At 40.6% G+C, this 24,715-nt stretch overlaps 3 protein-coding genes across 12 annotated transcripts in view; all 3 read left to right on the top strand.

Annotated features, from left to right (window-relative positions):
* LOC100678474 (aftiphilin) lies at positions 1-7,010 on the top strand. Of its 10 annotated transcripts, none has more exons than XM_008208419.4 (8): positions 1-448; positions 1,166-1,277; positions 1,348-3,224; positions 3,408-3,620; positions 3,700-3,843; positions 4,080-4,140; positions 4,334-4,465; positions 4,834-7,010. In XM_008208419.4, exons 2-8 carry the CDS (start codon positions 1,175-1,177, stop codon positions 5,379-5,381), a joined length of 3,078 nt encoding a protein of 1,025 aa, XP_008206641.1. In that variant the 5' UTR covers positions 1-448; positions 1,166-1,174; the 3' UTR covers positions 5,382-7,010. The 10 variants fall into 10 exon arrangements, with proteins under 10 accessions (XP_008206641.1, XP_003426451.1, XP_008206640.1 ...); XM_003426403.5 differs by having other exon boundaries at positions 1-746; XM_008208418.4 differs by having other exon boundaries at positions 1-746; positions 1,163-1,277.
* Positions 7,011-8,249: 1,239 nt separating this feature from the next.
* On the top strand, positions 8,250-12,885 carry LOC100678454 (microtubule-associated protein futsch). Its single transcript, XM_003426402.5, has 4 exons — positions 8,250-8,484; positions 8,668-11,222; positions 11,299-12,026; positions 12,102-12,885. The coding sequence occupies exons 2-4, from the start codon at positions 8,690-8,692 to the stop codon at positions 12,318-12,320; spliced, it is 3,480 nt and encodes a 1,159-aa protein (XP_003426450.1). The 5' UTR covers positions 8,250-8,484; positions 8,668-8,689; the 3' UTR covers positions 12,321-12,885.
* A 7,116-nt stretch (positions 12,886-20,001) lies between these two features.
* Positions 20,002-24,715, top strand: part of LOC100116598 (transcription factor kayak) — a 41,250-nt gene continuing 36,536 nt past the window's right edge. Inside the window, exon 1 of the mRNA XM_008208412.4 lies at positions 20,002-20,750. Coding sequence (XP_008206634.2) covers positions 20,565-20,750 — 186 coding nt within the window. The 5' untranslated portion in view covers positions 20,002-20,564. The remainder of the gene's footprint in view (positions 20,751-24,715) is intronic.

Here is a 24,715-nt window from a genome sequence, read left to right as displayed (position 1 = left end):
GCGATTAGAATTCTTGAGACTTGTGCCGTTGTGCGTGTTTTGTATTGCCAACGGTCAGCTGGCTCTTGTTGCCGACAGTCAGTTTTCCTATATTCAGCAAGCGAGTGCTAGCTGGTTCTTGTGAGAAGTCAAAGATTACTATTTTATACGATCCCAAACAGTTGTAAAGTGCAACCAAGTAGCTTCGTTTACAAAAGTTTGTTACGCATTTCGTTCGGCTGACTAACTGCGCCGTGACAAAACATCAACTCCGCTCGAACGATTCGGAGCAAAAAATTAAATGCCGCGACCCAACGTTATATTGCGCGACTAGAAGTAACGTGACCGCAGTCCGCGTCAGTAACCGCGACGTATTATCCGCCGTGTAGCCGCGAAGAGGTGCGTAAACCTCAAGACCGTATGCTGGCCAGCTATAGAGAAGGAGGAAAAGAGAAGGCGCACACAGCAGGTGATGTTTCGCTCGCGCGAGACACTTCCTTCGCGATCAGCCGAGCACGACTCCTCGTCCGTTTTTTCTCTTCTCCTTCTCGCTCTTCACTTCTTCAAGCCGCGATAAGCCACCTACACACTCGCGCAGCGATTCCGGACACACCGCTCCTGCACTCTCTCTCTCTCTCTCTTTCTGAAGGAGTCGAAAACGAGTATAGATATCTCTCTCCGCGAAAATGCATCGGCCAGCGACGACGAGGAGATAAGGACACGGCCAGGGACGCAGCCTAAAGAATCTCCGTCGTGCGAATTTCCAGGTGAGAGAATTCTCGCGCGCCTCAGGTGAGATTTACGTAATCGCGGTGCTCCCTGCGCTGACTAATGCGGAATCGAGAGAGGAAAATTGGGTCTCGAGCGAAAGCTAACCTGCTGCGCGACTGCTTACCTGTGCGCGACGATTGACGTTCCATTGTCTCATGCCAGAAGGAACTCGCGCGACGAGCGGGTGAACGAGTCCTTGTGCATGCGTTCGTATAAAGAGGTATTATAAGAGAGAGAGAGAGAGACAGACAGACAGTGCCTTGGCGTTTCTTTTTACTCTCGTTTTGTGGAGGACTATGTTGGGAGATACTTATTGAATGTTTAGCTGTGGAAAGTAGAGCAGAGATACGTAGAGAGGATTAGAGAATGAGCTTGGATGTTTACCTGCTTTTGTTTTTCTGTTTGATCGAAGTAGGACGTCATCATGGCTATTCCACCGCTGGTCAGCTCAACGCCACCACCTCTGGACAACTTTGGGGAGTCGGATGAAGATGAATTCGGAGACTTCACCACTGCTGGCATCGATGGTGAGATTGCTTTCTTTTTGTCCTGGAACTCTCTTTCCTGATCTAAATGCTTGCTTTTCTTATTTTCCAGGCTTATCGCTGGCGTCGGATTCCCCTCAAAAGGTTTTGACTCCCATGCAGACTCCAACACCTTCTCTCTGTGGCACGCCAAAGGTGAACGGCGTGGCAAGTGCTTCTCCAACAGTGGTCACACCACCCAAGCCTGCTGATGTCATCCAGAGAACAGCAGCAGAGGATATTCTAATTGTGGAAAAAACTAACGACATAGTGAGCCGCATAGATTTAGATGATAGGACAGATAGTGGTAGCGTTAAAAACAGTGGCTTTGACTGTAACAGTTTATCTCGCATTAGCGACGTAGATTTGCCTGACAGTGACGACGTGAAAAATCTCAAGAGCAATAGTGATAGTTTGAACCATATTCAGGATGGCTTTGATGAAAAAAGTACTGTTATTAACGATGTAGTAAGTAGTAACAATAGTAGCTTAGACGATAGTGGCAAAACGAACAGTGAACTGGAGGATTCTTTGAGCAATCTTGAAGTTAACGACGATCCGGAACCATTGAGTTTGATTCTGGATGATCCAAATAGCATTTCAGATGTACAGCAAAATTTAGACGATGATTTTTATGACTACGAACATTTCAAGGATCCGTTAGAACAAGATAGTCCAGCTAGAAATAAACCACCTATCGTATTGACACTTGAGTTACAGGAGCATTTTCAAGAAACAAAAGTACAAAACGAAATATTCGCGACGCATGATGTGTCTTCAATCGACAAGTGCAATGACAGTAATGAATCGCCATCTGTTAAAAATGACGCTCAAGAGAAATTGTGCATTGATTCTGATCTTAGTAATCATATCAGCCACGATCTAGAAAATCCGCTAGAGTTTTCTACTTTTTCTCAGGAAGAAAAACAAGTAATGGATGGCGAATGTGAAATGGTTACAAATTATCAATTTGGTGGCTTATTAAGAGAATCAGTTATTAATGAAATTAATTTTGACGATGTTAATTCGCAATGCAAGACAACAAACTTTGCTAACTTTAGCTTAAGCTTTGACGATGAACCTGTTCATGAAAAATCAAATCTAGATTGTAAATTTGTAAATAATACCTTAGACGTCAATACGGACAATGATTGTCCCACAAATATTAAAAGTGATTACATATTAGACAACCACAAGGATGATAGTTTTCAACAATCAAAAGATGATTTTGGTGAATTAAAGACTGCTGACATTATTCAAGAAGATTATCAAAGTTCTACAGATGCCAAGGAAATCGAATACGCAATTGGTGGAGAAATTGGTAATCTTGAAATCGCTGTGAAAGATAGCTACAGTTCTAGCAATGAAATTGACTGTGATTTTTCTGATTTTCAACAACCACAAACCTTTTATGAAGAACCAATATTTCAAAATGGTTATACTGATAACAATAGTGACAGTCCAAATTTAAATCAAAAAAGTGACAAATCAGCATATTCCACTAATAATTACGTAGATGAATTTCAATCATCACTGCCGAATTTCGAAAATGTTTCTGCCAATGATGAATTTTATGAAGTCGAAAAATTCCCGTCTGATACCTGTGCCACATTTGAAAACGTAACTGATGGAATAGACGATAGTTTTGCACAATGTCAAACAAAAAACTTAAATGAAGAAGGAAAATGTGAAACTTTTCAATCGGCACCTAATGAGGACGACGACGACGATGATTTCGGTGATTTTGCAGACTTTTCAAGTGCTCCAGTCGAAAAAATACATACAGACATAAATTCAAGTCAGGCTATAGAGAAACCTGAGGCACAGACTTTTAATGACGATGCAGTAGATGATTTTGATGATTTTGCTGATTTTGAATCTTCCACGCCTGTAGTTGAAAGACCAATTGTTAGTTTAAAAGAATCCATGTGTCGAATAGAAAACAAGAATGTAAGTTTAGATTTTTATTTTCTTATAATTTTTAGAGATTTTTGCTGTACAGTAGAACATTTTTCTATCAATAGGAAAAGCTTGTTGTCATTATATTAAAAAGTAGCATTGAATTTGAACGATCATCCTTACAGGAATACAATCTGAAACGATTACTATGATAACCAATGTTGTAATTTACAGGCTGCAAATAAGATTGAAGATATAGTTACAAATATGTTTCCTCCAAGTACTGAAAATCCGGAAATTGATTTACAACCATTAATCTTGAAAAGCGACAAAATATGGAAAAATATTAAAAGTGTTGAAGAAACTAATGCTCTGACTTATCAATGGTCAAACAGTAGTAGTAACAATGCACTCTTAAATGCCTTAGGCATTGACTCTCGAAATATTGTAAATATTCAGTCATTTAATTTTATATTCATTATGGTGTATTATATTCAACACTAATACACTTTAAATTATTATTTAGTTATTTGGACCAAGGTGGAACCCAAACATTCCAAGATTTGCAGCTAATTTAGGTTTTTCTCCTTTGGAACCTGTTAAGGCATCTGCTGATTCTCAACAGACGACTATGTCTTCAAATAAATCGCAAAGTTCTACAGCCACAGAAGTAAGTATTCTTGTTTATTAAATTCATTAAATTAAAAAAAATGTTTATTGAACCGAATAAAAATTCAGTTTCGTTCAATTATAAGTTTAATGAATCGGACTCAAAATAAAAAATCTTTAATAATGAAATATTTTATTTTATGTAACATGAAAACGGAACTGGAATTTTATTTGAATATCTACTAGAAATAAGTATTACTAATACATGTATAATACTCATAAGTAAATTTGTGATAGGAGGTACCTGCTGCACAGTTTGATTGGAATAGTTCAGGATTAGTGAATCCATTAGATGGGAGTAAGTACTGTTAACATACTATAACTTGGTCATAGCTGCTTGGTTAATGTACACCTTACTAATTAATTTTTTATGCCTGAGTTTTGTTTACATTCTTGGTTTTGTCCTCATTTCTGTTGGTTTATTTTTGGTATTCTGGTATTAGGTTTTTTATTCTGCTGTGGTGTAAATTTATGTGTAATTAACGATACAGGTGGCGGGTTATCTGCACTTCTACCACTGGATCTATTATGTCCATTTGATCCCTTACTAACATCCCATTGTTCCGCTCATTCCGAATCCTATCATCATCATGCTGCTTCTGCCAGGACATCCGTATACAACTGTAAGTGTTTGAGCTAGTTTTCCTTAGTATATAAATTTGCGTGTGATATTAGTAAATTAGTCCTCCCAATTATTTTGCTCTACAAACGAAATTAGTAAATCGCAACAGTAATAACGCATTTTATCTGATGTATTGACAATGATTTATCAAATTTGTACATTGATAAATGTGTTCTAGAATACGTGCTGTATTTTTCTTTTATAAGTAAAGTTTAATGGTTACTTTATTCATTTATTACATTTTTTAAATAGAAGAAAACTAGAGCCACGATTGCTTTACAGCAAATAATAGAAGTAAATGTGGATTTTCAAACAAAATTTACTTTTTTTTAGTAACTGTTCTGAAATTAACAAATACTTTCTTCACAGATGCCACAGAAACCAGTTCCTCGCAAGATCACAAACAAGCACAATCAAGTAAATCACACAGGTCAGGTAATCATCAAACTATCACCAGTCCACCAAAACATCAGAAACAACATCAATCATCCAGAATTATCGAACCATTACCCGGACCAAGTACGATAGACTGGAAGAAAACTGATCCAGAACCAAGAGTAAAAAGTGAAATGCAGAAGACTTCAAAAACCTCTCAAACTAACAAACCGTTCCTAGTAAGCAGCAGCAGCACGAGTAAATCAGATTCTGCAAGATCCGAAACTAGTAGATCTGATGTGCACAGATATGAGCAGTCTAGAAAGTCTTCTCTAAATAAGAGAGAACATTTACAAAGTCCTGACCACGTCGTATTAGACAGATTTGGCAGACCGATGACGGTAAGAACAGAAACAATGAAGGTATTAAAACAACTACCAGATATATCTTTTCTTAGCGCAAGGACGTTACTTTACAATCCTGAACAAAAGCAAATAGTTCCAGACTTGGGTGCAATGATAAATCGTAAAATGCCTGGCTGAGTAACATCGGTCTGAATACAAGTTTGAAAGAAAAAAGGGCAGCTAACTTGAATTAAATGGGCTAATAATGTTTGTAGATGCGAGCTGATATGTACAGTTTATTCACTTTTTACATGATCAACTAAAATTTTGTACATTAAAGAACATAGTATACTTTATTATTTTTTATACATAGCTATGGTTAATACTTTAAATACTAGTATTTTTCAATAGGATATTTTAAGCTTGACTAAAATATAATTTTAGTTCGAATGCTCAGCCATCTCTATTATTGTTAAAGTATTCATTTTTTATATACTAATATTGATCTATTATTGTTGCAATAATATTTTATTTTATAATTTCTTAAGTAGTTTTTTTTAGTTGTTAAAAGCAAGTTCTTGTAATGCATAAATTAAGAAATTCTATTTTTCAAGTTATTGACTGTTAAAAGAACAACACTGGCTACTAACTGAAACTAATTTTATTATCGCATATAATTTGGCTTTATATATTATTGTTTAGTTAAGCTCGTCCCTGATGAATTTTAAAAATCAAATATTAAAGAAGCTAAAAGACTTCTAATACCGTTCAAACGTGTATTCAGACCTGTACTTGATGTACTGCTCTTCCATTCTCATGAAATAAAAAACATCTATAGTTTTTATTCATAGGTTTTCCATTGCACCTAGAGAACTTGTTTCTGACATTCCATAAACTCTGTAGACCTTGTGATTCCTAGCGCAATTGACAAAAACTTTATCACTTTATAAGACTTTCAATTTTTAACATTTATTAAAAACATCGTGCATAGGTTGATTTTTGTAAATTCTGGAATGCTAGTAAGATTTTTGTACGTTGGTACTTATAATTTACAATCATAAATATTGATTAATCGCTTGTATAGATTCTTAAGTGGATGATTGCGAAAAATTCGGTCGCCTTAAAGTACGGTCAGATCCGCTTTATTATATTATAAGTATTATAATATACATAAAATCCTAACATCGGCGTTTACTTCAAGCGCTCACTTATAATTATTTTATACGAAATGCGTTTCTGTGTAATATCTTAGGAAAATGTAAACCGAGTTTTTTGTCATGATTTGTATTTCAGTTGACCAAGTTAGAGAACTTTAAGACGAATCCGTCGAGTTTATTTTGAGTTCTAAAAGTTTGGTCCATGTTCTAGTCTACTGAAGTGTTGTACAGTACTACATTAAAAGTATTGTGTATTATTGTTTCGATGATACATACAGTTATAATATATTATAGTTATTGTTGTTGATTTTCACTAGTGATATTTAAAAAAGCATCTTAAAGATTGCTAAGGGTATTTTGGGATATGGGTTTTTAATAAACTTTGTGCACGGATATTTGTACTTGTCTCATTCTCGCCTACTCACTTTATTAAACAAAAGAAAAGTTCAAATCATGCTAATCTTAGTCCTAATTAATACAGATACTGCACTCGATTGATTTGAATAATGCACGGCATATTTGTTTGAGCGAAAGAGTGCTGGCAATTACTGATGCAAGGTAATGGTTAATCTTGAATTGATCACTAGGTTGACTATACAAGTACCTAAGGGAATACCGCAGTGACTTATTGAAGAATAATAGCGTTCTATAGTTAGAAATTAAAAAAAAATGTAAAAAACTCGTAATATTAATTGCTTGATCGAAGAATTTAAAGTTTTTTAAATATTTTCCTAGCGCTCGAGTTAATTACCAAGTTTTACTTAATAAAAGCTTGAAGTCAATGAGATAACAGCATTTTTAATAGAACACATGCACAAAATTTGTGGTTTATCAATGATACATAAAAGACCTAACCGATATTTAAAAAACATCACGTTCTAATTCGTACATAGATAATGATATCTTTTATGAATCACGCGATTCCCCATTACTTGATTTTTCGCGCTAATGTACAGCATAAATATAGTAGTTTATAAAGCTATAAAGTCATGCTAACATTTCATAAAGCTGATGTGAAATTTTTTAATAAGTCACTTGAGTGTGTACCTTATAATACACTGAAAAATTGAATAAACTTACATGTACTTAAATGCGTCATAATCAATACTTGCGATGATTATTAGAATAATAAGATACTTGTCAATAACTGCTAAATACGTTAAGTTCGTTATTTATTAATAATGATATTGTAATATATATTTTATGTAAAATATTGTGGATATTATAAATATATAGAAAAATGTTCAAAAATTTGAAAGTTGCTTCATTGTATACCTTGTCTATTTTATTTGCAAATAGTAATAAACATACTGCTTTTAAGTTACTTTAGCATATTTTCAATCGACCATATGTTTATTTGTTTCATGTATGACGGTGTGAAATTCAAAATTAAAAATACTTTGGGATTGTTAAAACTTCCAAATACACGGTAGGTACAAACAACATAACTATGGACCGGTGGGACGATGCCCAATGCAACAAAGAAGCCATAAGTACACCAGTAATAAACGGAGAAAAGCGGAGCGCTAATCAGGGTCGGGGGAAATCCCAACGCCAGCCGATGGGGCGGCGGCTACGGCGAGGATAGGTAACAACAATGCACAGCTGGGGGTTTGGGTCATTTGCCCACCAGCACAGTCGCCTACATTTGGATCTGCGGAGGAGGACAGACAGAGGACAGCTGCTCGCTGCTCCAGAGACCAGAAGAGAGAAGAGCCTATATATGCAAACAGAATACATCAGCATGTCCTAGATATTTGAATGGCCGACCAGTAGCTAGCCGTGATTTCAAATAATATTATCGCTCATCACCCTCGCGATTGGTCGATGATCCGGGCGACATCCAATCAAAACGACACTGATACCGACAAAGCTGCGTTGTAGCGCCATCTACGACGCGTTTCGCAGATCAGCCGCCAATGAGCAACGAAGTTAGACGCGACGCAATAACGACACAAAGAGGAGGCAAAACCGTAAAGAAAAACAAAAATTTGGCAGCCGAGAAACCTTTTTGCGCGGGTAAAGTGATATAATGGTGCATTGTTGGTGTTATGACTGTTTGGAATTTCGAGTGTGGCATATTGGATTATCGCAGTAAAGACTTTTAATGGTTAAGCGTTGACTTACGACAGTTGCTCCGAAAGGTACGTAGTCCTTTTCCCTCTTAGTTCGACGTTTAGTTTGTAGGTTAGGACAGAACATCTATTCGACGATTGATTTTATGATTTACTCGATTATTGAATGGCTTTTAAAAATAAATGACAGTCTTACCAGGAGCCTAATCATTTACAAGAAAAAATGTATTGATTTTATGAATTCTTTTCCAGGAAGAAGGTAACAAGTGTCAACATGGCTCGCGCTACAAGGAGTAGACAAGCTCCGGTTTCGGTAAACCCAGAAACGGAGTCGAAGCGAAGTATGAGAAAGACTAGCACTGAAAAAACGACAGCGGGAAGAGTCACCAGGAAAAATTTGAACGGCAAAAGCGTTTCAGATGAGAATTCGAGTTCGCCGACAAAAACTGGAAAAGTTTCTAAAAATACTCAAACAAAAGCATCTGTATTACGTTCCAAATTGCTCGCTTCGAAGAAAGATGATTCTTCTCAGGGCAATACTTTAATGGCCATGAAGTCCCCTGTTCTGCGAGACAGAACCAACACTACTAATGAATTAGTTAAAACTGATGCGTCTGCTAAGAAAACAGAAGAGATGAATTCTGACAACAAAAAAAAATTAATTAAAGCCACAAGAAGCGCCAAGGAAACTAAAGGTAACGCTAAGCAGTCCAATGAAGTGCAAATGTCAATGGAGAAGTTTGTCGTTAAAAAACAAAAAGTTCAAATTGAAAATACTAAAGAGAAAAGCGCAGATAAAAGTGAAGAAGTAGCAGTGAACAAGAAACATACAATCGGCAGTACATTTAGCAGAATTGTTTCACAGAAAAATTCAAAAGTAAAAGAAAGTGTAAAAGATGCCGAGCCAAGTGACAATGAAAGCAATGGTGAAAACCAAGATTCGCTGTCAAATAAAAATGTACAATCTCAAAGTGAGAGTCCTAATGCAAACAGAGTGTTAAGGAGAAAAAATATTTCAATAGAAGCTGTAGAACAGCTTTTAAATGTAGATGAGGAAATTGATGTTGAATCTGATAAAAAAGATTCTCAAAGAAAATCTTCTAAAGTTAACAAAATTGTAAACAATGTTGTTGAAGAAGCAGGAAAAGAAAATAAAAAGAATAATAAATTCTTTAAGAATAAAGGTGTGGAAGAACAGATCAAAACTGTTCCTGTAGTAAAGAAAACGTTGCGTGGAAAGACGAACAAACGTAAAAAAATTAAGGATGACGATAGTTCATTTAGTGCTACTCTAGAAGAACAAAGGCAATCTACAGAACCACTAGAAAAAAAGTTACGCCCCAGAACAAATAAAAATTATTGTGAAGTGTCAAAACTATCTCAAGACTCAAAATCTAATGAAGAAAAACCAACAGATACTGAAAAAGATAAAGATGTTAATAAAGATCTGAAAAAAATTCCTATTTACAAAACTGTGAAGTTGTCTGAAGAAAATGTTAAAGTCAAAGATGCAATTTATGATTACCTGGATGATTCTCAGGAAGATGGTGAACAAAAGGGTAAAAAAAGGAAAAAGACTGTTAAAAGACCTGCAGTAAAACGTGCTAGAAAAGCTGCTACAGTAAAACCATCTGCGAGTCAAAAGGTGCAGAAAAAGATGGCTAACAAAGTTCCTCGTAATGTGCAATTTGAAAAGCAGAGTAAAGTACCAATAAATATACAGCAAAACATAGTTGTGAATAACGTACAAACCAATATTATAGTTACGGAATTTCCAGAACATTTTTCAAATGCAGAACACAATGTGCAAAACAACGAGGATAACATTGCATTACCTGAATCTTCTAAGCAAATCATACCTGAACATCTTTTGAATGCAGGGGATAGTACTATTGCAGAGGCTTCAACCATAAAAATAGTTTCTGATGAAAAATTAGAAGGAAGCAAGCGAATCAATTTAACGTCTACTCCACCAGTACCTAAAACCATTACTTCAGAATTAAAGTTATTTGGACCCAGGAATGTCATTACGTCAAAACCTACAACAAAGTATAGCAACATGGTGAATCACTCATTGATTAGGCAATCTATGTCGCCCATCACTAAAGTGGTTGAGAAATTTGATACTGGAAGTCCATGGAGAGCAGTAGATGCTTTTTCTCGCGTCAATCGAATGGTTCAAAGTACACCACAAATAAATCGTCTACCATCTATTCGAGAAAAGAAGCTACCTACTCACTTATCGAATTTGAATAACATGAATAACTTGAAGTCTATAAATTCTCAAGATACAATTCACGTCTCATCAATGATGGAAGACAAATCGTCAGAAAAAAATGAAAAATCGACGTCTGTACCTACCACAAATCAAAATGAAGTATCGTCAAAAAAACAGGCCCACTTATCGAACTTGAATAAAAAGTCGGTAAATTCTCAAGACACAATTGACATTTCATCCATGATGGAAGATAGCTTATTGGACAAAAATGGTAAATTACTGTCTACGCCCACAAAAAATCAAAATAAAGTATTACCAAGAAAATTTGGGACTGTAATTTCAAATTTGAGCCCAGCGAAGTCTGCAAACAGTAGCAATAGCCCAGTTCAAAATATTATACAATCTCCAGTAGAAACAGCTTTGTCTCCAATAGCTTCCTCAGATATTCCTGTAGATCAAGAAGATTCAACTATTCCAGGAATTCAAAACAAAGAAAATACGCTTGCAAGTCCAACAAAATCATCAAGAAAGAAAATTAGTACTCCAAGTCCTTTCCGTTTTGACAGAATAAGAACTTCCAAAAGACTGGGTAAGTTGTATTTTAATTATTCATTTCCAGTATTATGCTATACATATAAAAATAACTTTTCATTTTGTTGTTTTAGCCTCTATGGAATCTCAAAATAAAACACCGAAATCAACTCCTCAAAAGATATCTAAAGAAGGCGAACCAGAAGCTGGACCATCATCTTATCCCGATAAATCAAAATCAGCAGTTTTAAGACAATCGAATCTCCATAACTTTCTAAACTTAGATGAAATGCCAGAAAGCACCCGAATATCGACGGCACATGGTATTTTTGACGATGTTCACTCAACTCCGATTGCTGGAAAAAAGCCTAAGTGTTCAGAGGAACCAAATATAGACAATGCTTTTGGATTTGATGATTATGACATAAGTGAAACAACACCAATTGAGGACAAATCTTCTGGCTCGATTATTGCTACTGAACAAGATGTTAGAGATAGTGTCAAAGGCAAACTGTTTCCAAAAGCAAGAGTCAAGTCAATGATGCCTTCGAGAATTTCTGAAAACACAATAAAGAAAACATTACTGAAAAATGTTTTAGTGAAGAAAACTTCAGACAAAAAACAGCCTGAAGTCTTTAATGAGTCGGACGAAAGCGATTTTGAAAAGGAGAACGATACTACTAGACGTAGAAAAGACGTAGAAAATAACAATGAATGTAAAAAATCAGCTAAGGAAGTAGCGTTGGATGCCGTGTCGTTTTCTGATACATTTGACATCTTCGCAGAAAATGGAGATATTGAATCAAAAGTGCCAGAACAAATACCTTTATTTGTAGATTTAGAGCCAGTTCATTTTACACAGGTAAATTGAAATAATTTTCACTAAGAAGTTTTTTTATGAAATCGTCTTTACAATAATGTTAATGTTTACTTCTAGCCACCGAGACGCTCCTACAATAAAAGAAAGAGAGCTATATATTTCAATACCAGCAAAGAAGATACTGAAAGTGACGAAGAAGAAGAGGAGAAGCCGAAATCTAAAAAGAAGAAGGTATCTAAATTGAACAAAGAAGAGAATAAGCGAATGCACGAATGGCTCAAAAACATAAACAAAACTTTTGAAGAAATCGAACACTACGACTTAGTAGTTGAGTAAGTTTTCATATTAAAAGCAGGACGTTTTTCAAAGTATGTAATAGGTGATAAACTATGTGATCGCTTTGAGCCTTATTTTGATAGAAGTAAGTTGTAAATATAGGTTAAAATGGCGCTATTATTCTTGTAAAGTCCAAAACCTTTTCAACGTATTTTAAATTAACGATATAAGTATATTTACCGTGCATTCAACTTACTTTAAAGTATATTTTACGGACTTAACTCGTGTAGAGTTGCAAAAGCTCTATGAGAGCGCAAATGCTAATTATATAAATCGCAAAAATGACAAATTGTAATTGTAAGTGTTTCCGGTTAAAAGCTTGATGTTGCATTTATCCGTATTATGGATGTTTAAAACATAATAACAAAGTTTACTATAGCTTAACAAATTTTATACTTTTTAACTATTTATGATGTATCACTTTCATGTCATAACTTTTAACGAGAATCTTGAGTTGTTGACAAGCGTGTGTTGAAGCTCGTGTGTGTGTATATACATAGAGCATCTGAAACTGTTTTCATTTTTCGCAACAAGCTTTGAATAAAAAAAGAGCTAGCTCTAATAATCGTTGGTTTTCCTCATCTCCAATCAACACTACGAGAGCACGTCTTTCCACGCTGACCTTCCAGCGTTTTTGCGCAGCGAAACGTGCGAGAAAGAGAAAGAGCCGCGGAAAGAAAGAAAAGCTCTCTCGCGCGCTTGCTCGACTTATCTGAGGCTTGGTTTATAGTTATTCGGAGAGCTGCGCGCATTCGAGCACAAAGCGGCGGCTAAATCTTACTCACTCAGCAGCTGATAAGAGGCGACACGCGCGAAATGACTAATTCGCGATAACAATCGCATCGCGCCAATTAGATTGGAATCCTTTGTGCCCGGTATTATATATATGCTCGTGAGCTTTGATTTTCGCGCACTTTTCTCCTCGCCTCGCTCTTCTTCCTTTGTTTCTGTACACGAAGAGGCGACGAGTTTACTCGGCCGAAGAAATGACGAAATCCTAAGGTTTTCTTTTCATCTTGTGTGTACAGAAAGACGATCTACTTGCCGAGGATGCAGTTTATCGACTATGCAAGCGATCGCATTGGATTTATTGCGTTCTTTGGCCGATTATTGAAAAGAATTCTTTTTATCTCGTACACAGAGTGCGCAGCTTTATTCAACTGCTTCGATTCGAGATATCGCGTGGCTGACACTGCTTAATTTAGAATAAACGCAAACTTTCGAATATTTCTCAATCGTGGGCATCAGAAATAGTCTTTCTCGAGCAAAACAATCGCGTCTTTGCAATAAAGCAGCGCGACTCCTCGATCGTAGCCGCGAAGCATCTCGTTCGTATTCATCAACGCGCTCGCTCGCATAGAAACCGAGTATATACGTATAATAGTAGTCGACGACAAAGCCAGTAGGAAAATAATGAAAAGGCGGGTATACCGAGAGGGATCTATCTGAAACGAGGATCTCGCGCGCGCTCGCTCCTTAATTTCCAATTTGCCGCGGCTCTCGAGGAATATTAAATAACGCACATGCGCTTTGCATACAATAATATCCGTCTGCCTGTAGGATCAGCCGATGCGCGCGACACAATCGGAAGGGATGCGCTCCCTATTGTGTAGCTCTCTATAGTATAGTATTATATAGTTTATCTCGTCGGCGCATCGACTTTAAATCGCGCGCGTGCCTCCGAACTTTGGTCGAAGGGACACGCTTACTTCGACTTTCTTTTATCTGAATTGTGCGGGTGCGTACTCAAACTACCTATGTGGACTACCGTCTCGGATGTACTCTGTGTGTGTGTGTGTGTGTGTGTGTCTATACAGATGTTTGGACAGAGATAAAGTGATTTCCGTTATCGGCGATCCTTTTAGATTTCGTGGTATACGCGGGCAGCTCGTATGCCCATTTACGGGGGGCGTAATGTAGGTAAAACGGCCTCGTTGCCAAGGCGATTTTTATTGCTCGATCGAATATAAATATGCGGCGGACGAGTAGGTATATGTGGCGAGCTTGATAAAAGGACTTCTTTTTTCCTCGTCTCTGCTCTCCGGGGGACAGGACGCATTGTTCGCTTCGCGGAACTCTATCCGATTTGATCGTACGGGAAAATTGCTCTTCCTTTTGATACAGGCGAAAACATATACGTAAATTTATCTCGCTGAAAAAAAAGTCGAAAAGACGCTGTAAGCTTGAGGAAACACTCAACGCTTCATTTAGGGAGAATATAACCGGGCGTCGCTTCTCTAGAAAAAGCGCGCGCAAAAAAAAGGAAGAAAAAAAATAACGCACTCGCGGTGACGTCAAGAGAGGCGGATTGCACAGATCGCGACAAAGCTGCTGTCATAGCTAAGTGTATCCCCGTGTAATTCCTCAGGGCCGCGATCGGCTACACCGCGGCGATATTTCCTTTCGCGGCGGCCTCCAGCTTGCACTGCTGCAAAAGAGGAGCGTTAAATTTACGACGCGCGCGATTCCCCGCTGAATTTATGAGAGTATGCGCGTTTATACGCGTTTCTGATACTCGTAATGCTTGTATCGAACAAAGTATACATAGCTGTACACGCGTGTTGTGTAGTTTTGGCAAGAAAAAAATATCCTTGGCCTAAAGCTCCAAAGCTGCTGATCTTCCCTCTCCGTGAATAGCTATATATCCAACGAAGCGAAGTAGTATTTTCCTCGTCGGCAGGAACGTTCGCGCGAAAACCCGACAAAAAGCCGTTCCTGAATCACGTATCGCGCAGCTGCACACACCTGAACTCGGGTAAACGCGCATTCCTCCTCGAAACCGTCGAATATATTCCGCTAATCCCCGTCAGCCGTCCAAAGCCTCGACGACGAGTATATAAATAAACAAAAGCTGCAGAGCCGGCTCGCATAATACTATACTAACCGCGCGCACGTGCGTGTCCCCCCTCTCCACCGGGTTGACTCATTTTTGCGCTATCGCTCGTGAATTTCTTCGACTTTTTTTACACTTTTCGCGCTTAGTTTATTACTCCGGAGTTGCTCCGCAGGGGTGTGCGTAACGGCGGGCTCGACCCCAGGCGATAAACTAGCGCACAGCCCTGTGTCATTTCGGGGAGGGTCGCGTGTACGTGCGGGGATCGTATCTTCGTGTCGTATAAATGTATATGTAAGGAGAGAAGTAGTGTAGGGTCTCGGCTCGTTAGGCTGTCGGTAATCAGAGAATTCGTATTTAACTGCCTAATGCGTTTCCGAGGTAATTTGCACTTTGCGAATTATGTACGGCGCTGTGTGCGTTAGAAGAGAGAAAAGTATTTTTATATTCAAATTGAACTTTCGTTCGGCGGGCGCACAGCTGCAGCTCATGGGAAAGCGTTGCATTAGATATCGCGCGTAAACGGATGTATGCGCAGGTTATAAGCTGGATTTGCTCGGTTTGGAGCTGTGGTGCGCGGATTTACATAAATGAAAAGTCGGCGCGGTGTATGGACACTCGCTTGCGTAAGGCAGACGGAGGAAAAATGACCTCGTGGCTTTTTCTTTTCGATCGCGACTGCTTTCTTTGTTTGAATATACTGTATGATAATTTCTTTTGTGGATTGTTTTTGCGTATATTTAATATCGAAATCGTTAAAAAATGTCGTTCGCAATTAAATCGATGAACGAATTCACTCGGTCGGCTTTCCAAGATTTGCTGAACCATACCGATTTCGCTCTTTGATCTTTAGCGGCCGCACTCGCGCACTATCGTTTCTCGCTCTCGCGAATATAATGACGTAATGCGTTTCGTTATTTTTTTCTTCGCTCTCGCTCCGAGAATTATTATTTTCTTCCACTTCCTGCATTTCGCGAGCACGTTATACGGAAGCGTGAGATATCTCGAATTTCGACCGATTTTTTTGTCGGCTCTTATATACCTGTTAACGAAAGACACGCTTTCGAATGAAGTGATCCGGATAATTTGAAGTATTTATTCTTGTTTTTAGTGTCTCGTATTTCTGAAAACAGACATCGCGAGAATGTCAACTCGGCCGAAGCACGTGTACATAAACCAACGTCAATATTTTTCAGAAAGCGTGAATTATTTTTAGCCGCTTCGCCATATCTTTAAATATTCAATGCGAACGCCCTGCATATTATTGCACGTCGATAAGCTCTCGATTTCAATAAACCAGATTCCCTCGAACAAAGCGCGATCCGCGCTCTGCACTACAACGTTATGTTCTGCGCGCACGAATCTCAAGGCTGATGGCCGCGTTTGCAGCTAGGTGCATTCTGCGCTTATCGCGATAAGATATGACGGGAAGCGAGAAATCGCCGATTTTTTTCCTTGTGCCTAAAGTCGCGAGCAAATATCCGGCATCCGGTTTGACAATCGGAAATAACCATTTGTATACCGATTTTTTCCCCAGATAGAAGCCTACAATCAATCGAACAGCTCGTACATTATGTTTTCTTCTTCTTGTCCGTCGCAATGACACTTACACCTTTGAGAATCCTCTCGCGAGCGTTATCTGAAAAACGCTACTTACCGCGCATGCAAAAGCTCGCCGCCGCTTTTATGTGCGTATCGGGCTTCGATCAAAGAAGCATCACAAAGAGCGCTCGAGCGAGTGCAGCCTTATTTTCTTTCAATTTTTTCCTCTCCCTCTTTCTCGAATGCAGCTGTATGGCATCACGAGGAACTTTTTCCCGCAATATGGGACCTCGAGGAAGAGCCAAGGCTGTGTGCGAGCCCACATTTCCTCGAGAGATCATCGCGTACACGCGTTGCGCATTAGCGGCTCTCTAAACCGAGTCGTGTGTGCGACGCTACTGGTGCGTGCATGTAACGAGCTACGTCGAGCGGCAATGACATTCCTGCAATCGAGTGTATGGACGATTTACTTTGAATATAATACTTAGTCGTCTGCGCGTTTTTTTTTTCTCATGTTGTACAACGAGCGCGGGAAAGAGCTTTTTTCGAAATCTCCGGGTATTGCCTCGAGACAGCTTTCTCCACCTCTAAATCGCATAAAAAAGCCGCTATCCTTGTAGGCGTCGCATCCTTGCGGCAAAAAATCCATCGTCGATCGGGCAAGGGCGCGAGTGTAGTGCAGCGTTAATGACATTCCTTGCGCCAGTTTTCCGAAGGAGCTCCTCTCTCGGCGGAGCGCACCGCACATGTGAGTATAAAAAAAAGCGCAAACGATCGGATCGCGTCCTTGGCCGGAGAAGCTGGCTCAGGGACGGCATAGCTCTCTGCGCGCAGAATTCGATCGCGGATGCAGCAGGGGATCCTCGAGAGATCGCGGACAGGGCAATCTCTTCGCGACTGGTGCATGCCTCCTTCGGGAAATTTTATTTTTAGACGCTAATTGCGCGGCGATTTCTCTCTCTCTCTCTCTCTCTCTCTCTCTCTCTCTCTCTCTTGATTCTCTATCGTCTCGACCCGATTCGCTTTGATATAGGCTTGTACGAGGATTTATTTTTAAGATTCGAGGCTTCTGGTTTTGTCTATGAAATTCATGCTGCGAATTTGATGCAGTGGCTTATCGTGACGCCTGTCGCGTTTGATCTGCGCATATATGTTTTGATGTTTGGAAAATAACGTGCGTATCAGCTAGCTCTACTTGATCGGTTGCGACAGGACACTGCGCAAACGCCAGTAGCGATAATTTTTCCTCTTTTTCGCATTTTCGAGTACAAGCCATAAATTTTCTCGATTGTGTCACTCAAAAACAAAAAAAAACCTTCCCCAAACACATTCCATCGTAAAAGTCACTCCGAAGACACAGCCATCCGAAAACCGTAAAACACGCGGGGGCGCAGCTACCTGTTATCCCTGCCGCATTCTCCGCTAAAAGAGTATTCAATTTACAAGCGCTCCACTATAGGTAAAACCAAGATATCCCAGAAAGCGTCACATCTTCCTTCCTCGCGCGGAAGTGAATTCCGAGATATCCACCTCTCTCCACGTCGCCCTCGACAGGTAGTTAAAAAAAAGGAAGCTCAAGCGTACGTATAGGTATACCAGCTCCTCTCGAAGGAACGGGCCGACGGAGCAGGAGAGAGGGATCGAGCTCACCGTTGGACCCGCGCGCGGCATAGCAGCCGGATGACTCATTCCTATATACCTAATACTCTCTCTCTCTCTCTCTCTCGCGCGCGCGCGCGAGCTTCTTCGCCGCCCACGAGAGTATGAGAGAGAGAGAGAGAGTGACTCACTCGGCGGTTCTCCGAAGCGGTGCGCGAGCGGGTTCTCCGTGAAAATTTCGCCAGGAGGTGAGGGTGAATTTATGCGAGACGAGCTCAGAGGGGTATAGGATGCTTTACGGCGAGGGTTGCCTGTTGATGGTTAGGATGAGCTTACAGCGTTATTGTGTAACTCTGATGATGTGCTGCAGCGTCGAAGAAATAAAGTCGCTGAAAGGTTGCGCGAGAGACGTATGACTTCATCGGTTCAATTATGAATTCCCGAACATCATCGACGGTAAAATGCGCTATAGCTCGCGGTCACGTGCCTCGAGCGATCAGCGATTTACAAAACTCGATCCTATTATTCGACAGCGCGATAATGGAAAGTACAAACGTTGGTATACGATTTTTTTTAATCGGTATACCGCGTGGGCAAATAAATAGTAGCTCTTGTTTTCATCACCTGCTCTTATTGTAGATTCGACAATCTTATCAGTTAACGGCACGTGCCTACATCATGAACAGATAAGCGGAGTTCCAACGTTCTATTCTTATCGTTTACCTCATGTATGATCGGCCGACAAAAATTTGCGATTTGGAATGCCGTAATTTGCAAAGCCTTATCGTCGTCGTTTTCAATTTCCGCTAAATCGTTCTCGTAGATAAGCGCCGATCGATGAGTCATGATATTAAATTGTAACCGAAATCGAATCTCGTTGTAGTACTCGGAAGCCGTTTTGTACAAAGAAGTTAAAAAGCTCCGCGAAAATACGCGTGATCTCGAGAGAGAAATAATAAAAACGCTTCCAACGAGGCTGAAATTCATGTCCACGAATTCGATAAAAATAAAAAGCCTTCAGAGATAATCGGAATCGCGTCGTTTGTTTTTTTAACACACACTGGCCAGCAAAATTGCGCAACGAATAACGTTTCTCTAGAAAGTATCCCACTCCGAAACTTGGCGATATCCCGTCGTCCCTCCCTCTCTCTCTCTCTCTCTCTCTCTCTGTGAAAAACAAAAGCAGCAAAACAGCGCGCCATTCAAAAATTCCGAAGCTTCCGTCGAAAACACCTGCAGCAAGCATCAGAGCCACTAACGCACACGCACGCACACGCGTCCGTTCAAAAGATCGCGCGCTGCAGCGTTTCTCCCCCCTCCGTTGCGCGCGTATTTTTTCCCTCCACGTGGCTCGATCCTGCACTCTCGCACTCGGATAGCGGCAGCAGCGAATATAGCTCGTGACATCATGCTCCCACACGCACGCACACACACACACGCAAACACGCATCGACGAGCTCCGCACTCGGCCAATTCCGTCGGCGCTCGGGGCTCGCTCTGTCCCCGTTCGACCTAACCTCAAAAGCCGTGCGTCGGACAAGGACGGAGCGAGCGAAAATAACACACGGACACGCGCGCACACGAGGAAAAAGAGCTCGAGTGGTCGTCGCTATAGTACGTGCGCCGCTCGCGCAAGAGAAAGAGAGAGAAGGAGAGAGAGGAGAGAGAGGCTACCGCTGCGCCGCCTGCCTCGAGGTATTCCCCCGTCTGGCGTGAGTCATCGTCGGCGGGCGCAGTTTTAACGCGCTTTTCGAGAAAGAGAGCCGCTCTCGGCGCTCCGCGTATACTACACACTACACGAAGAGATATCCGCCAAGTATAGCGCGCGCGAATTACCCGCCTCCCCCCTCGGCGCGTCGGAGACTGCTCGCGAGTTTTTGCAGCGCGACGTAACGGCCTGCACCCGCGTCATCGGTGCACGCGTATACTCTGCTAACTATATACCTACGGCAGCCGCAGCGACGATCACCAGGATTCATTAGGCGAGGTGAACGTCTTCCGAGAAGCAGCGCAGCAGGCAAGCAGCTATCGGACGTCATAACCTGTACTAGTTTACGCTATCTCCTCTACTGTGTCTACATAGCAGTGCGGGCTTTTCTGGAAAACTCGCTTCTTCACGCGAGGGACAACAACAGGTGCAGGGGGAGAGTGCGAGTGTTTCTTTTTCACCCGGAGGTCAGCGAAAATCCGTCAAGATTAAGCTCAAACTGATAGGTCGGCGTACGGCCGGCGGTCCAGACGGTGGAGGAGGCTGTGCGGCGACTGCCCTGATGGGGAACAACAGCGAGCCCTCGGCTCTCGAGGGCAACGAGGAGATCATAAAGCTCGACGTCTCGACGGAGGGCCTCTACGACAGCTCGAGCAGCGTCTCCAGCGACAGCGCTGCCTCCCAGAGCTCCAGGGTCAGCCATGACTTTCTCGCCAACATCGGCACCAGCTACGTGCCCTCCGGCAGCGTGAGTACCTTCTTATTTACCTCCTCTCCTCCTTGACTGCGACTCGATATCTCCTTACTTATGCCCCCCCCCCCCTCCCTGCATCGTCCAGCTGTATCGGTATACTCATTTTGAAAATTCATCGAGAGCCTGCAGACGTATAAGGCGCCGTCGTCGCGCGTTCACAGGTGTTTGTTTGTGTACGTGTACGGGGAACCCAATGGTATATCTCGCGAGACAGACAGAGATGACGAAAGTCCGAGTGAGAGCCTCACCTCGCTCGATGCTGCTCGCAAAGCGTAGAAGGGGCACCTCGTAAGAGAATATACGCGAACGTGTATGTACATATACGTAACATACGTTGCGGATTTGCATCGCGCGCTAGCGATTGTGTGTCGTACGTATGTAGACTGTAGGAAAATATGCGTCGTAGGCCACAGCAGCTGGTATTTATTACTGAATTATTGAATAGGAATTTACGGCGCGTTCGATAAACAGCGCTGGCTTATTTGGAAGCTCGTTATGTTATACACACGCGCGCGCTTTGCTGATGGCGTTATGTAAGCGAGTGTTTTCCCCAGTGTGCGCTCTGCTTTTAATGTAGACTTCGAGGACTGGGCATTAAAGAATGTTTAAATTTAAATGAGCGGAGCTATTCAAATTGGAGCAGAACTTTGCGGCTTTCGCGCGGCTTATACGTTACAGTCTGCGGGTGACGTAGTGCGCATCTGGTCACGAGATGTAAACAAATTATCGTCGCTCCATTGATATTACACTGTAGTAGTGGATCCTATTATTGAATGAGATGGAATTGTTTAGACTCTTGACCTTTGCGTGGAATTCCACAGCGCCTAGCTCCGAGTGTTTGTCAAAATACGCGCACGGTTTTCCTTATCTCCACGCCAATTTAGATAGGACATAGAAAAGAGTTCATTGCAAAGTTACGTACACACGATAGATAGCGCGCTTCGTTTCTAACCTAAAAACCGCGCGCTGGTACGCCAGTTTTTCCAAGCGTTGCCTATTTCGGCTCGCCTGCCCTCCGATAAAATACTCCCAGTGATACAAGTATCTGGGAAAAAATCTCCCGGTATGCGAACGGCGGTTCGCACTCAAAGCGAACTCGCGATTGGAAACTCGGGCACGAAAACGCCGGTAAAATGCTTTTGATCTGTAATTCTTTTTCGCAGCCACCTTGCGCGTGTTTACAAGCGAAAGAGAGAGAGAGAGATAGGCGTCGAGAGCTTCTCGAAAAATTAAAACGCTCGACGTAATACACGGCCGTAATCGTCAATTGCGGTCTTGCATTATCAGCTCGGGGTATCGCTGAGTCACACACAATCTAACGACGTTCGACGCTCGCTCTCGACAAAACAACAGCGGCAACATCATCAGCTCGCCGATGATTATTTTATACATCGGCATTTTTTCTCTCTGGCTTCTCGTGTTTGTAAACAAAAGGAAACGAGACAAAAATCGCGGTACACTGTTGTGTCAATGCGTTACAAGTTTCGCACGTACATTGACTCTTTGATCGGCGTCGTTATGTGTTCGTCCTTTTTTTCGTGCGAAGGGGGAAAAAGGGAAGAGGATGAGCGAACGAAAGCCGGCCACGAGAGAATCAAGTGTAATCAGACGACGATTGCGTAATCGCGTTAGCAGCGTTGAGACGAAGGAGAGGAGGAGACGCGGAGAGAGAAGAAGACGTTAGGACTGTTGGAGTGTGCGATAAGGATGGAGAGAGACGGAGTGATGTGCGGATGCAGAGACGCGTGATTTGCAAGTTGTTCACGTCGAGACGCGCAATTTGTTAATTGCAACTGGGCGCCGGTTGCTCGAGGAGACGGCCATTGTGCGGTACTCGCTTATCTTTTATTTTACTATTTTTTCTGCTTTAACAATGATGAACAGTTCTATGCGATTTAAATGAATCGATTGGAGCGAAAATCAAATAATCGCTGTACCCAGAAAGTGATAAGCCAATTGCATCAGCATTTTTTTTCATCATCCAGATAAAAAATCTCGCCGAGTTCACGCCTCGAAACCAGACAATTACTCATACGCGCAAATTAATTAATGCTCATATCCGTACAAATTGTCACACTATCTCTTCTATGTCTCTTTACTCATAGCCCGCGCACTATCAATTCTCAGCTAAAATTCGCGAAACGAATATAAGCGTGTCAGCCAGCGAAATATCGTCGCCGTTCCGTACACTGCATACGCACAAGCGTCGCCCAGTATATTCCATCTCGTTTTGCTCCCAAACTATACCGCGTCTCTGTTTTGAAGTCAGTGCAGAAGTAAGACAACGAGCGCACACTTGCCACCGCTGATGATGATCATACGGCGAGCGCTAAGAGCCCCGCTAAAAATAATCAACCGATCCCCTCCCGGATTACGCGGTAGGAGCTAAAATTACTGGCGCGTCATCTTCGCGCAGGTATATAGTACACGGTTCGAAAAACCTCGAGTGTCCCCCCTCTACTTATACGATCATCGACTGATTTCGCGCTTGACCCAAACTTCTTTTTTTTCGTGCGGACGAGAAAGTTTGGTGATTTTTTTTTTTGCTTCTTGGGTCGTCTGTCGTTTGCTTGGAAGGTAAAAATTAGGTTCTGTCGGCGGTCGGTTTTTTTCGCGTCCGTGTGTTGGGTCGATGAGGAAAAAGTGCGTGTATTTGGTTCGTTACCACCAAAAGTGCACTAGTGTGCTTTTTGTATTTTTAGCCTTTTGGTCGAATCGTACGCAGATATTTGTTTTGCTGATACAACTTACAAGGAATATCGGGTTACTCGAATTCTCGTGTGTTTTTGATAGCGGGAAATTTTTATGACACGGTCCATCCCAATTGAACGCTAGCCAAAATTTGTTCCTATAAGGATGATTTTTCTAAGAATTTTTAAAGCGAACGAACGCTGACTCAAGACAAACACAAACAAAGTTTTCAAAAGTCGGTCATTCCAAATAAACTCGTAATTTATTGTGATTTTATGTAAGTGTGCAATCAGAAGTATACGCATTGAGTTCCGTTCCTTTTATTATATATTTCGCGGTAATTTGGTCAATGAAAATTCTAATTTATTCGCAATACCAAGTTTGATGTATCGCATAGAAAGGCGTTCGTTTACATAATTACACGCGAATTTCCTAACGTTCCACACGATTATTAACTCTTGTACACCGATAATTTCCTTATTTATCTTTGCGAACGAATATCAATCGCAAAAATCATTTTTCTCCCTCAAATGCTCCCGAAACCTTACGCAACACACTGAGCACATAATAGAATCCTTATTTATTTATTTATTATTACCAGAAGAAATTTACAAGGTATGTATTTCATACCTAGAAACCTGCAGAGGTAAATAAAATTACCTGTTCGCAGTCTGGTTACAAAGGAAAAAGAAAAATATAAACAAAACTTAAAATTAAAACTTAAAACTAATTGTAAGATATATACATTTGGCATTAGCTTCTAATAACAAATTTGTGTATTGCATACAGAAACAAATTTTTTTCTTTTATTATTTTTTCTAACAGTTGTATCGTATCCAGTCTTTTATGATTTTCTTTTGAGGGTATTTATTTATATTTAATACTTTTAATCGATTAGGAAGCTCATTATATACATTAATTGCTTTCATATAGCTGTTCTTATTGCGGATTCTCTTATTTGTTTTTGATATAATAATACTTCTATTCCTAGTAACACTATCTGATGCTAAGAATTTTTCTTTGAGATCATAGTAGTGTAGTTTAAGAGCTTCGAAAGCAAACAGTTGTCCTATATTTAATGGATTGTCTTGAAACAATAAGTTATTTTTATTGATTATTTTTAAAATTTTGTTTTGTAATTTTTGAACTTGGTCTCGGGTATTCCTATATGCACCGCCCCAAGCAATGATGCCATAAATTATAATACTATGAAAAAAAGCGTAGTAAATCATTATGAGAGTCTCTATGGGCATTGATTTAGAGATTTT

The sequence above is a fragment of the Nasonia vitripennis genome, chromosome 4 (assembly GCF_009193385.2).
Source record: "Nasonia vitripennis strain AsymCx chromosome 4, Nvit_psr_1.1, whole genome shotgun sequence".
Lineage (NCBI taxonomy): Eukaryota > Metazoa > Arthropoda > Insecta > Hymenoptera > Pteromalidae > Nasonia > Nasonia vitripennis.
Note: the sequence above shows the minus strand (reverse complement) of the source record. Positions and strands in the feature narration are given on the sequence as shown.

Coding starts and splice junctions, on each gene's coding strand:
- LOC100678474 (XM_016985239.2), top strand. Junction 1,278..1,347: donor CACCACTGCTGGCATCGATG/GTGAGATTGCTT, acceptor CTTATTTTCCAG/GCTTATCGCTGGCGTCGGAT. Junction 4,466..4,833: donor CAGGACATCCGTATACAACT/GTAAGTGTTTGA, acceptor CTTTCTTCACAG/ATGCCACAGAAACCAGTTCC.
- LOC100678454 (XM_003426402.5), top strand. CDS start 8,690: ATGGCTCGCGCTACAAGGAGTAGACAAGCTCCGGTTTCGGTAAACCCA. Junction 11,223..11,298: donor AAGAACTTCCAAAAGACTGG/GTAAGTTGTATT, acceptor TTGTTGTTTTAG/CCTCTATGGAATCTCAAAAT. Junction 12,027..12,101: donor AGCCAGTTCATTTTACACAG/GTAAATTGAAAT, acceptor GTTTACTTCTAG/CCACCGAGACGCTCCTACAA.